The following is a 13,587-nucleotide window of genomic DNA, read 5'->3' as shown; positions in this document are numbered from 1 at the left end:
ATGATGAAAATTATGCCCAAGCAACTCTAAAATGCATTGAGATTTAAAGACTGCATTTTTATTATTTCTACATCTAGTGACATCTGCGAATAAAAGAACATCTCAAGCCACATGACAAAAAACAGACTGATCATATGCTTTTACAGTCGCTTTGTTCGCACAATCTCTGTTCTATGAGTTTCTGACTTCATGGGTTCAATTTTTCAAATCTGCGTCTAAAAATAATTTTTTGAAAAGGCAAAAAAAAATATTTAGAAAAAAACTAGTAACAACTGAATTTCAGCTTGCACAATATGGGGAACAACTGGACTCAGATCCATAAGTCCACAACACAAAGCTTTATCCCTGAAGCAGATGGAGCAAGAAGCCCTTGGAAAGAACAGGCCACCATTCCCTCTGGGGACTATGAGGATGAGACCTATTAGGTCTCAGAGACATATTACAGCAGGAGAAGTTATGAGTCACAGCCTCCTTTTTAATAATCAGGCCTCAGTGCTGCTCCTCTCCCTACATACACATCTCTCTCCACTCCCAGAGGGCAATCATTGCCTCATCTTCATCCACGGACACTACTTGCCTCTTCCGCTAATCCTCTGCTGCCAGCATCTTTCATCACTTTCTCCTCCTCCTCCCACTAGCAGCAGCATGAAGTTTAAGTTGTCCAGCAGAGTTTGCCAGTGTGAGCTCTGCAGTCTTGCCTTCAATATGAAATGCCCCACCCACAGAGCCAGTTATCTATGCCACGACTTGCCTCACTCCCTTCTTCAATATTATCTCTACATGACTGTGGTCTTTCCCCCAATTCCTTTCAAAATTATCTGCCCTCAACTGCTCTCTATTTCTTCCTGAATTTTCCAGCCTCTGTAACCCTGTTCCCCATCTTTCCTCCACTGCTCTCCACTGCAGTTAGTCATGCAACTACCTCACCAGAAGACAGGGAAAGGAAAACCTTGTTCATTTAGACAGGCCTGGATCCGGTATGACCTAATGACACAAGATTTTTTCAGCAATACAGATTTATTTTTTTTTTTTTATTAGCAGTTCAGTAGCCTTGTTGACCATGAGCAAAATAAAATGTATTTTACAAGAACTGTAACTTGTCTGAACCTGAGCAAGCTCTGGTATCAGAGCAATACCCTTATTGAACCTCAAATCCATGTTCTGAAAGCGTTAAAGACATTTTCAAAAGTGAGGAGATGTTTTCAAAAAAAAGTTCAGAGGCAATGTGGAAAAAAACAAGAATACAAACACAGATTTTTACAGGCACATTTTAATTACTAGTAGCCTGATGTTTTGGTATGGGAGAACTTAGTGGAGAAGCTGGAAAAAGCAACAATAGAGTGAAATACAAACTGTATTTTAGTAAGGCTTTTGGATAGACTAACAAGTAAAACTTGACAGTGCTAATTTCTAAACTAAAAAAAAAAAAATCTCCAATAATGTGCGAGTCCTATCTCCTGTTGGGAAATAAAAACCACTGGTAAGTAAAACAGAAGAGCAAAGAATGCACCTGCAATCCAACAGAAGATACTGAGCAGGAAGCCATGACAGGATTTGAGTGTTTAGGGACAAATAAGAGAACTTCGCTTGTCTGAGGATACTAATTACATGAGTGGTAGGGACAGTAAAAATAAATGAAATAAAACACTTGAGAGAGAGCACCACATGCACTCCCATGAGTTTAGAAAACACATTTAATGCTTTGACACTGTGAGAGCAAAAACATATACTTTAAAACATGCTGCTCAGGTACAAGCCTTGCCCTGAAGTATTTCTGTGTAGACCTTCCTTCTGTACTGATTAATTCTGCTGTGGGGTTAATAACCTCTGACAGAGGAACATAGCTGGATACGCTCAATGAATCTGCTGCAACAAGATTCTCCAGAGCCTGTCTGTCAAGACACTGCCTTATGTTTAAAGATGTATACCATGATACACTGTATATTAAATTAGCATTTCTAAGTCAATTAAAATTATGAAGTAATAATTTGGCAGTAAGCTACAGAGGTATGTTTTGACGGGTTGTACTCTTCTAGAACCTTCACTGCATCCCAGTTGAACTTCTTGGAAAAAAAACAAACCCCAAATTATATCACCGCTAAAATACTAATCAGCTCCACGAAAATCTTAGCTCTGCCCTCTAGACTTGGCACAAGGTACTGCAGCGGGGGGATCTCCTGCATACCTTTAAGATAAGGTTCTCCTATTCTTATTCTTACATACCACATTAAGAGCACAGGTGAGAGGGTACCAAACCCTCAGGAACGCCGAGACAGACAGAAGGAATTCTGTATCCAACTCCATCTAATTTGTGATCATTAAGCCTGTCCCAATCCTAGCCTGCTTTACTGAGGTCACCGTGCAACAGCTGCTTCTGCTGCACGCACGCGCTGCCGCCGTCCCAGCTCCAAGCCTTCCAGAGCAGCCGCAGCGTTACAGCACCTAGCGCGACCTGGGTACCATTCAAAGAGTTGTAGTGTGACTGAGGGCAATTTTATTTTTCTCCTCTTTTAAAGCCACATTCAAGTATAGTGGCACTGTTATTACGGAAAGCCACGAAGGAACCATGGTCAGCCTTAATTCGATCTCACAAACTTTGTGCAGTAGAGTCCCTTTTCCCCATCCGTTGATGTACTACTAAGAACACGCCTAGGGATCAACAGGAAGCTCCCTGCCCAGCTTCACTTGCGATCAAGCTGTCCTCTCTTATAACTGAAGCAATAAATTGACCTCAGTTGTCCTTTCAAATTTTACTCTGGCCCATTCAGGAGTTCCCATTTTTAATATAATTGCATGAGTTTTGAACAATGTAAAACTATTTGTCATTTTCTGAGAAAACTGCCATCATCCTAACTTGCACCACTAGTTTTTATGTACAACCACCACCGTATTACATAATGGCAATATAAGGATGTAAAAATTATTTTGTAGGTTACAAAAACCATTTCAAAAATTATTCTACATCAAAACAAGTTTTCTTACGCTGGTTCTGACAGAGCTACAGCTCAGTAGCACACGAGGCATGCAATATTCAGCTTCCTAAACAAGGTTGCTTAATAAAGTCTCTCAGTCCTTCCACAACATCATTAAACTAACTTTCCTTGATATTATAACCAAATGGTCTAGGTTGCCAGGCTCAGCTGTGCTAAAGTTGTTTACACTTACAAAAAGAACAAACAGAAGCCTACTGCAAATGTATCTTCCTCTTCAGTACAAAAAGCTAACCACATTATCAGTGCAAATATTTTACCCATACAAGTTTTTTGACAATTAGCATGGAAAATGCAAATTATATTTGTTACAATATCCAGGGAAAATATTTTCATATAATCAACCTGTATTATTTCAAACCTGGCACCACAATGTGCCTCAGAAAAACAAATGGTAGATACATAAATAAAATACAGATGGCTTACTTATTGCATCCTTTTTTCTTTTAATGCTTTGTGTTTGATCTAAATCAATTGATCATTAAGGAGCCTAACCCAGCAGCCTTTAGTCACCAGAAAAAGAAAAGCAAATAGGCAGAGCGAGAAGGGAACAAAGCCTACACTGATTAAAATGCAACTGTTAAATCATTCCCACACTTATTAGAAGTAGGATCAAGCTAACCACAGAAATTATCTGGATTTGAAAGTGATGAAAATCTGAGTTTTTACTCAGCTTCTTAACTTTCTACTACTGCGCTGAATCAAAAATAGGTCATAATCAGAGCTTATTTTGCAAAAGTGTGCTAATGATACCAGTGCATATGATGTCCAAATGTCATCTATTCAATTACAAACTCAATTAGTAGATTAGGTTTGAAGTTACAATATATTAGTCATTTAAAAATTGACTATAAAAGTCCAAAGCCCCATCCTCCAATAAGCTACCTACTTCAGAGAAGAAGTCCTGTTTTTCAGGTCTCTCACCATTCACCTCAATATATCCACACAACCAGGACCTCAATATACTCAAAAAAAGGTGAAACTTACTTTTTTCATAGGCAACACAAGTTAAAACCCACCTAGAAGCAACATCCAACAACTGAAATCAGGCAGGTTAGGTAGCCATAGTAATGACCCCTAAGAATTTCTTCTTCATCAGTCTCAGTAGGAAATAAGCAGCCATACCAGCTAGATGACACTGAGCACCTTGAAAGGTGTACTAGAAAAGATACGCATCATCTAGATCATGCGAAACCTGAGCCTCATGTTATCTTAATCAGCATTTTTAAAATTTTTGATAAAATCTATACCACTCTATGCAAAAGTGATCTCATGCTTCCTCTATCAATGCAAAAGCTAACAAATGTTCTGTACCAAAAGCACAACACAAGATATTTTGTCTCAATAGTGTTGATAATCAGAATGGTGATAAAATAACGTGGGGGCAGAATAGCTCCCAAATCCTTCCCACATACGGCATAGGCAATAGATCTTACACTGATTAACTTAAAGAGATAAGAGCCTTATCCATTATTAGAATCAGAAACTGCTCAGAGCTCATCGATTTCAAATGATGTTGAATTAGCTATAGTATGAGTCATACTGAAGTCTATATATACACACCTCTCTCCTAAAAAAATTTCCAGATTCCTCTACAGGTCTCCAACACTTCTATTGTACTAACTTGAGTCTTACAAGTCCACAGAACACTAGTTGTCACTTCACGCATTATACACTTACAGCTACTCAGAGGAAATGACGTAGCAAGCTGCATTTCAAAAATATCTACGCCAAGTTCTTTCTCTCATGGATAAACAAATCCCTGTGGTTCTGATATCAAGGAAAAAAAGCCAACTGGAATTTCAAGTTAGAAACAGAGAGAAAACAAGCTAAGCTTTTTCAAAGAAAAGACTTAAAAATCCAAAAGCTAAAGGACTACCTTCTGATGTTTGAGAAACTTCACTGATAAAGGGAAAGGAGACATTCTAACATTGAGACAAATTTTATGAATCTACTATTGGCAAAGAAATTCTGGTTATATGATCTGCTCCTCAGAACAAACTCATTTGGTTTGATTATTGAAACAGCAAGAACAGAACACCAGAATCTCCATTCACAAACTGATTTATGAACTGGATAAATAGTGTTGTTCTCTTTTTATGGATTAAATCAGGCCAAATAGAAGATTCAAGACAAGTGTTATTGCAGCTCAATGACCAGACTCTGCCATTTCTATTAAAAGCAATCTCATTGGAATTCCCATTATTTTGTTGGCCCGTCTATAGGCAGTGGAGTTAGCTATCCTAAGATTTCGATCAGATATGTAACTCTTAGGTTTTTCTCATATCCCTCTCCCTATCCCAGTCTCTTCAGAGTCCAGCTTTATTCTGCACCTCACTACAACAACTACACTTAACAAGAATGCAAAGGCTTAGTCAACCCAGGATCAAATTATTTGGAATAAGATACTATGGTAGAACTCTCACTCCTTTCTATTTCAAAAAATACCCAATTTAGAACCACAACATTGCCTCTTTACAGAAAAAGTCTTCAGCAGGTTTTATCTTCATAAAGATTCTTGAAGTGGCCCTACACATACAATCTCAGAAAACAAGAATGCTAGGCTTCATTTGCTGTGGTTAATAAACTTGCATGGAATTAAGTTCATTGCTCTTCCTCCAGAAATCTGACTGCAAACTTAAGAACAACTACCAAGTATCACGTTCAAAGCATAAAATGATAACAAAGTCTAAGCCCTTCAGCTTCTCAGTGCACCTAGTACAACGCACATATTTTGTTTAAGAGTTAAACAAAATTATAACTCATATCCAAAGCTGAAACCAAACTGCAACTATCTTCTGCGTCATTCCAGCACATACAAGGAAACAGGGCTTAGGCAGCAGGTTCAGGTGCTGAGCCACTGTAATTGCTTGCTGCTATCCAAAGAGGAAGCACTTTCTCCTCCTTCTCTGCCATCTTCCCCACCTCTTCTCTTACACAAACTCTCTGCACCTCTCTGAAACCAACTGAACGTATTAAACAGAGCAAGAAATAAATAAAGTTTGGGGGACGCAAGGGGGGCCCCCTCTGAAGTGAGAGCATCTCACTGAGGAATTCAACAAGCACCAGAGTCAGCACAACATATGGGGATTAATTTAATAATAATATATTGATAAAACAATCAAACTCAATCTGAAATGGTTAATCTCAACACCACATCCCCTTCACACATTTAAGCAGCTTTTTATCTTTCAGTTTCAAAATGTAGAAACGTGAAATTTTGCAAATATTGGGGGGTCACCATGACAATTGTTTCACCATGAAAGAAACTGCACTCCCCCAGTTATGTCATAATCAATGCATACTTCAACAGCCTTGTCTTCACAGCCACATACGGCATTCTTAATAGAATAATACAAGTTACAGCTTAAGCTATATGCAAAGTAACTGCATGGGGTTTTTCCGCTTCTAGTTCCGAGGTCCCACGTGCCTTAAGCCTGGCAGAAAATCCAGAAAGGAAGTTTTCTGCTATTTTAGTGCATTACATTGTATTGTGGAGAGTTCACGGATATCATCACGGTCAATGGGATCAGAAGACAGCGAGACCCTCTCCTCTCTCAGCACTACACAACTGTTAAACTGGCTCAGATGTCCATGGATGAATGAAGCTTACAATCACATCCTGTCCCTCCGCTAAGCGTAGGTTAAGCCCCTACGCCCTCCACCACAACAGCACTGACATTTGGTTTACCCCCCTGTGCTAAACTTCATAAAGCTAAACTCCCAAAAGCTAACCTCTAAGGAGGAAAAAAGAAAAAAAAAAGTGAATTGAGTCCATTCAGACAGCTAAATCTGCCAAAGGGAAAGTCAGATGAATCCCTGTGGACTGACACACTGGCTACCAAGGGCAGCGAGAAAGACTCAGCAGTCCCAAATTACAGGTGCAGTTCACTAACAGACTAAAAATCAATCTAAGCCATCTCTTTAAGTAACTTCTTGGCAACTGATGAGCTTAAAAAGCACTGACAGCACACAAGGAGAGAGGAAGAGGGGACAGATCTAACATCGTTCCCACAATCATAATTTTCAAAAATAGATTAAGTCTTGTGAAGCAAAACTTTTTTTTTCCTTTGCTTCCCTAGAAATATTCAAGCTTCAGACTAAGAGGAAGAGATAACCATATTAAAGGATGATCAGTAAAATGTTAAATATAAGAAAAATTGACTTACAACATTAGTTAAATACTGAAGAGAACTATGCAGGTTAGAGAACGTCTGTCAAGTAGCTTAAGGCTTCTTCCATTTCTTTTCAAGCTACTTCTGTAATCTGATAGCCTAAAGCATCTGAACAACCACAGCAAAACATTTAAACTTATTGTTAAAGATGCAACTTTAAGGACACAGTCTATGCTTTAACATACTGTATCTTAAAGCACATTCCAAAATGGTTGTTTCAGTGCTTTTGGATGCAGTACCCTCCCCAAATTCTATAAAACATGTAACTTGAATAAAAAAACTCCAAACTTAACTACTAAGCATATCTGCGAGTTTTTATTGCAAGTTACATCATGGGTATTACTCTGCAGCAAGTTTTATTTATCAAAAATAATTAATTCATCAGTAACTTTTCCGACTATATTCAAATAGACTTTTTACCAATGTTAGCAAGTTTGTATTTAATGAAGCAACATAACTGAAAAAATCTACTCTTTGTAATAACACTTGAGTCTACGATTTTAAAAACATAACAGAACAGGAGAAAGCCCAGCTAAAGACAACCATAATATAAGCAGGTGAAATGCATGTGAAGCAATCAAAATATTTTGCTTTGCCACCTTGCTAAATAGCCAAAAATACTTATCAGCTACACCTATCTGCAATCAAATAATAAAGTACTATTTAATAATAGATCCTACCGAAAAGCAGCTTCCCAAAAGCAGTTCATTCCACAAACATCAGAGGGCAGCATCCAATAGGAATTCCAGAAAGATACAGACAAATTCTTACACCTAACAGGATAAGACAAAAATAACCTATATAAATGTTACTGATTTTATGGCAAAGTTAAATGGATTATTTTCTAGCTCAAACATAACTTGAATAGTTAATTACCTGGCAGAAGACTGGCTATGTAATGGAACTTGGATAATACAAAAGAGGAGGTATTAGGTGCCAACCAGGAGGATTCTTTTAAGGAAGAATGGTCCCCTTCCCTTAGCCTTTCCTCTCCATATATTTTCAGAGGGAAAAAAACAGAGGGATTTTTGATGGTCCCTCTCTGTTCCTGGCTTAGTATAAGTCCATAGGTAATAGAGTGAATGGCAACGCTTACTGCTGGAAAGAACTCCTTCACCTTTGCCATACCTTTGTCTACTTCAAGCAGAGGAGCAAGCAGAATATTCCATTTTCAAAGTTACATTGTCCATTTAAACACAATCCCTATTCGTCCATGACTCTATTCAGTACAAACCTGCAAAGCTGATTTTTAACAAAAAACAGGGCTTTGCAGCACCAATGAATTCCATTGTTTTATAACAAAAGGTTCATGCAATACAGAAATAATCACCACATCTGGCAAGTTTTCCTTCTCCATACTAACGACAAGATTAATAATTTATTGACTTGTGCTACACCAACAACTAAAAAAGCATGTTTTACTAGTCCACCACTACATTTTATGCAACAGTAATATAGGAAATATTTTAAAAGAGTAATAGAAGTGTATTTTCAAAGGTTCTGGTGAGGAAATCAACATCAAGATTTAAAATCTTAAATGAGCAAGTAGAATAGTGCAAAGCAAGGGGTATGCTCTTGAGCGGCCTCCTCTGCTCCCTCTTCCTGCCCTGGCGACACAATGCCAACAGCGTTTTTCCTCCTTTGAAAGCTGGTATCTGTGAATGAAAGACATGTGCAAGAAAACCCACACAAAAGCTTGATGATGAAAAGGTATTTAAGGACTACAGCTCAGAACTCTACTGCAAGTTGGCTTTGCAAGTTTGAAATTAATCAGCATCATCTTAGTAGGGTTACCTGGCATCTGTAAAGGCCAATGTTTTGTGAATACCAGATTTAATAGATTAATGTAGTATCCAAAATGGCAAGCTGTATAATTTCTTCTTTATTCAACACTCGAGAAAAATGACCTGATAAACACAGTTTCACAAAGCCTCATTAAGCATTGGGGGGGGTGGAGCAGTTCTTTGGTAGAGATCACAGGAAATCCTTGTATCCTGTAGATACATGTGTTTGCAAGAATTAGTCAAGTAATTCTATCTCATGACTTAAGAATGGTCTCCACAAATAAATATCCAGGTACAAAAAAGGATAATGTAGATTGTGACTGGGATATCTGCACTCCTCTGGGGAAGGCAAATGGTATAAAACCACACGTTTTCTCTGCCAGATTCTTTCTTACATTAATCTGTGGCTTTTGAAGTTCCTTAAAAACTTCAAGGCACATTAAGACCTTGTGCTTATCTGAAGAACAATCTTTACGATCTCCACTGTGTACCTTTTTGAAGTAACTGTCTTTCATTACTTTTAGGATAAATTAATAGACTGTCTTTCAAAAACAGTTTTCTGGTTTGGAAGATTATTATCTTATTATTACAGGAGATTCCTCTTCCAGCTGTCAAGAGCTGTGTTTTCTTAGCTGCCTTGAGCTACTATCCTATCCAGACTACCAAGGCAAGAGGCAAACTTGAATTAATGCCTAAGTCATTTCTCTGACACATTGGGCCTTTCCAATATCCCACTTAGCATGATGACAAGGTTGTCAGCCTTGGATTTGATTCATAAATTTAATGTTTGAAGCAAAAATGTTACTAGGATACATATGTTTATAATTTACCTAATGTTAGACTAAGACTTTTTTCCTGCCAACAGAAGTCTCTCTCAACTGACCATATGCTACCATATTCCATAAAGCTTTTGCATACAAAGCATTAAGAGACTGGAATCATTGGACAGCATTTTCTTCTTGTTATTCACAATAAGATCATTCAAAATGCCACTCATGAAGATTTTTTTTTTTTTTTTACTTGAAATAAAACTTGAGGAAAGCTTAGACTACAAATAAGTGCCCCAAGTGCTTTACAAAGCTAGGGAGATGCATTGTATCTGTTCATCAAACAGGCACAGTCATTGTTACCTGAGTGAGGTTACTAGTCAGACAGGAATAGTCACCTTCAGCATTAGGGAGGGATATTTTGCTCACATCTATTATAGGTTACGTGATTAAAGGCCAGTCTCCGCAAACAGAAAGCGGAAAATAATGTCAGGTGAAGGAAACCCAGCAATCTAACCCAGGGACATGGAGCACCCTGACCCAGTCCCACTGCAGGACAGCAGTCAGCCCATGGGCCAAGCAGAAGATCCACCAGATGAGACAACAGGAGAGGCTCTCCAGACCACCTTACCGACTGCCTACAGGGGTTACTGCCTGCAGCGGTGTGGGGCTCACCGTGGGATCAAGGTGGACTGGGGAGGAATGAGAATGCAAAACCAGAGAGAAGAGGGTCCAGTCACATGTAAACAGATTGACAGTCAGTATGACTGGCCATGTCGCATGCCCGATCACCAGACTCAAACTCAATTTCTGTTTTCCTGGGTGATGGGAGGCTCCATTCTGTGTGCATGTGTGTGCACTGAAGTCAAAGTGCCAGCAAATGAAAAGGTGGCCGCAGATCACAGGGGTCCATGAGCCTGCAGTGCCAGAAACTGGAGAGACGTGTCTGCAGTTAGCATGTGGGTGTGCATGCTGGTGCACATAATCACTAACAAGTATCAAGCCAGGCTAGCCCGCAAGTAGAGCAAGAGGCTTGGGAGCCAGGTATCAGACCGGCCGTAAGGCTGGGCGAGACTCTGCAGAGATCAGAGGGTCTGAGCTACTGAAAGAACCTCTCTCTCAACCTGGCCACAAGAGACTAGGGTCTGAGGGATGGCTACTGGAAGGACCAGAAGGTCTAAGCCAGCCATCAGAGAAACCCTGGGGTTTGAGGGTTGGCTAATGTTAAAGCCATAGGTCTGTACCGGCTATTCGAAAGATCCATTTGCATGAGGCAATCCCCTGGTCAGCTGCCACAAGGCTAAGGCCAATAACTGGAAGGATCCATAGTGTATCATCTGTGCACGTGTGTGCATGTCCAAGAGGGTCCGAGTACCAGCAACTGAAGTGGGGCTGCAAGCCTTGTGGGTTTGCATGCCCAGGCCGGCAACAGGGGAAACCAGAGGATCAGGAGCCAGTTCCTGGATAGGCTGAGTGCCTAAGGCCAGTTACTGGAGGGATCCACACTGTATACATTAATATATTTTTCACTAAAAGCCTTTCACCCTGATCAGCCAGAGAAGGGAACAGAATCAGGCCACTTGTGTTGTCTGTGGTTGTGCAAGCACTGTTTTCTCTGCATTGATCTCTGCAGCCAGCCATGTATGTAGGCACTGTGGGCATGTGCACCCACTGGGAATAAATGCTCAGCTTTGCTACTGGCTGGACCCGGGTACATGGACCTGCAGCGGCCTTGCCTCCATTCCACTATTGGGTTGCACAACTCCTAACAGCAACCACTGTCAAAAATATAAAAACAAAGAAGTAATAAAGTTTTAAAAATCATTAGTATCACAGACAAACATTCTCAAAGATGTTTGCCAGTTCAAGGTATCTCTCCCTTAGGCAACCAGCCTTTTCATAATTACCTTTATCAGGTAATTTAGCTTCAACACCACTGGATAGTAAAAATTTTAGTCTTGCAGACATAGCAAAGGTGTCTACATTGCGACCTGAAAAGAAGAATACTTTTCAGAAATAAAGGACAATTTTAAATTTGCATGCAAAATACACACCAATGCACAAGTCATATTAATGAAGACTGAGGCCCTGTGCTCAGGCAAGTCAAGTTTTAACCATAACGAATCCCCCAAAAATCAGTGATTAAAAAAAAAAGGCCTTTTGTTAAGTGCACTGGTGGGCTTACTATTAATGCAGTTCACAGTTTTCAAGTGTACTTTTCAGTCCATGCGGCATCTTTTATACTACTGTAACTTCACAGCAAATTTAGCAGTATGTCCAAATGGCGAGGGTTGCAGTCATGACTATTGCCTTCCTGTCAGTATTGCATTAACAACCCAAGTCTGCAAGAATCAACTACCAGAGACAGAGTGGTGTCTCTCCTACAGCATAACCCACAACGTGCAGCAAAACAGGAAGACCGCATTTTTTAGTTCCTTCCTGCTCATAATCACAGGAATAAAAATTTGGGAAGATGAGAGATGCTCAATTCCACTCCCAAATGCACTAAGAATTTCTGATTCTTCTGAATAGATTTTCCTGAACATTTGCAGCAATGTCACAAATTTGTTATGACGTATTTTGTCAGAGAAGCAATGGCTGTATTAGATGAGAGACAGCAGATGTAATGTTAAATGTTTGACACAGGACAAACTTTTAAACTGGAAAGATCTTGACACTGTTTCATTAATTTACAACATTCCTATGTAAAATAACATTTGCTAGTCAACTTACTGCTTGACAAATTCAGCAGATTTTTTTTTAGATGAAGTTTCAACTTCAAATTGTTCAATGTTTCATCCTTTCAAATGTTTTACTCAGATTTTGAAATGCTTAGACAATTTCTAGACCAATTTCTTAAGGCACAAGAGTAGCTGAGAGGCATACTGGTGAAACTGCTGGTTAAGTTCTGACACAGATGAAAACAGCTGCGCACAGTGCAAGGAAAGAACAAACTACCTATTACAACCACCCTCCTCTCCTGTCTGAGCTTGTGGGTATGCTTCCTACACTTTTCCATGCACTATAATCCACTTAACTCTCCCTTTGCCAGGATAGTTAGAGAGCAAGAGACAGATACAGTCGGGTATCGGCATTACACATAACAAAACAGTATGGCTGGCTGCATGAAAATGCTGAACTCCAGCACAATGGAAAAATGTTTCATTTTAACAGGGTCAAATTCATTGACCTCACTGAATTCACGGAACTGACGACAGACTGATTCCTGCTCTGCTCCTCAAACTTGCCATTAGGATAGCACTTTTTTTGGAACGGAATAGAAAGATGACCATTATCTGCCTAATTGAAGTGGCAATATTGATAATATTAACTGAAGATTCACTTCTCACATAAGCACAGTCTGCTAATTAACTGATCTGAAAGCATGTGGAGAAAGACTGACTTGAAAAGATACTCCACAGACAGCAGATTATCGCACTATTAAATGGCATACATGTAGCAAATGTGCGTTTATTCACTCTACTTTTTTTTTTTTTACATTTTTTTTCACAGCCTTCTTCATCCATAAATCATACTAGCAAAGGAAAAAAGGCTGACTACATATACTGGCTTTTGACTGACTTTGTATCTTCTGGAAGTAGACACTTCAACATTTTCTTTTTTCAAGTTCAGATCTATTGTTCATTTAGCTCTTATATATGACAGTACTGACTATTCATTACCAGCTCTCTCACTGGAATGAATAACCAGGAGGACAATTTACCTTCAACATTAATCTTTCTTCACAGCTAAAACCCAACCTTAAGATTTAGCTAATAAAGTCTTGAAGTGTTTTTCAGCTATTTATATCAAGTTTCAAGATACAAGCCTTTAGTTTCTAGTCATCTTGTTCCTCAGGCTACTGTAGCCT

The 13,587-nt window shown here is 39.2% G+C and overlaps 1 protein-coding gene across 2 annotated transcripts in view; it reads right to left on the bottom strand.

The window, feature by feature from the left end:
* GXYLT1 (glucoside xylosyltransferase 1) overlaps positions 1–13,587 on the bottom strand; it is a gene marked incomplete at its 5' end in the record, with an annotated part of 36,753 nt that overhangs the window by 19,971 nt on the left and 3,195 nt on the right. Inside the window, one exon of one of the 2 annotated variants that reach the window (XM_082309242.1) lies at positions 7,846–7,932. The exons of the other annotated variant lie outside the window; for it this stretch is intronic. Coding sequence (XP_082165368.1) covers positions 7,846–7,898 — 53 coding nt within the window. Of the gene's footprint in view, positions 1–7,845; positions 7,933–13,587 lie in introns of those variants that run through there. 2 annotated transcript variants of the gene reach the window in all.

Source organism: Platalea leucorodia, assembly GCF_965183815.1.
Source record: "Platalea leucorodia genome assembly, chromosome: 4".
Lineage (NCBI taxonomy): Eukaryota > Metazoa > Chordata > Aves > Pelecaniformes > Threskiornithidae > Platalea > Platalea leucorodia.
Note: the sequence above shows the minus strand (reverse complement) of the source record. Positions and strands in the feature narration are given on the sequence as shown.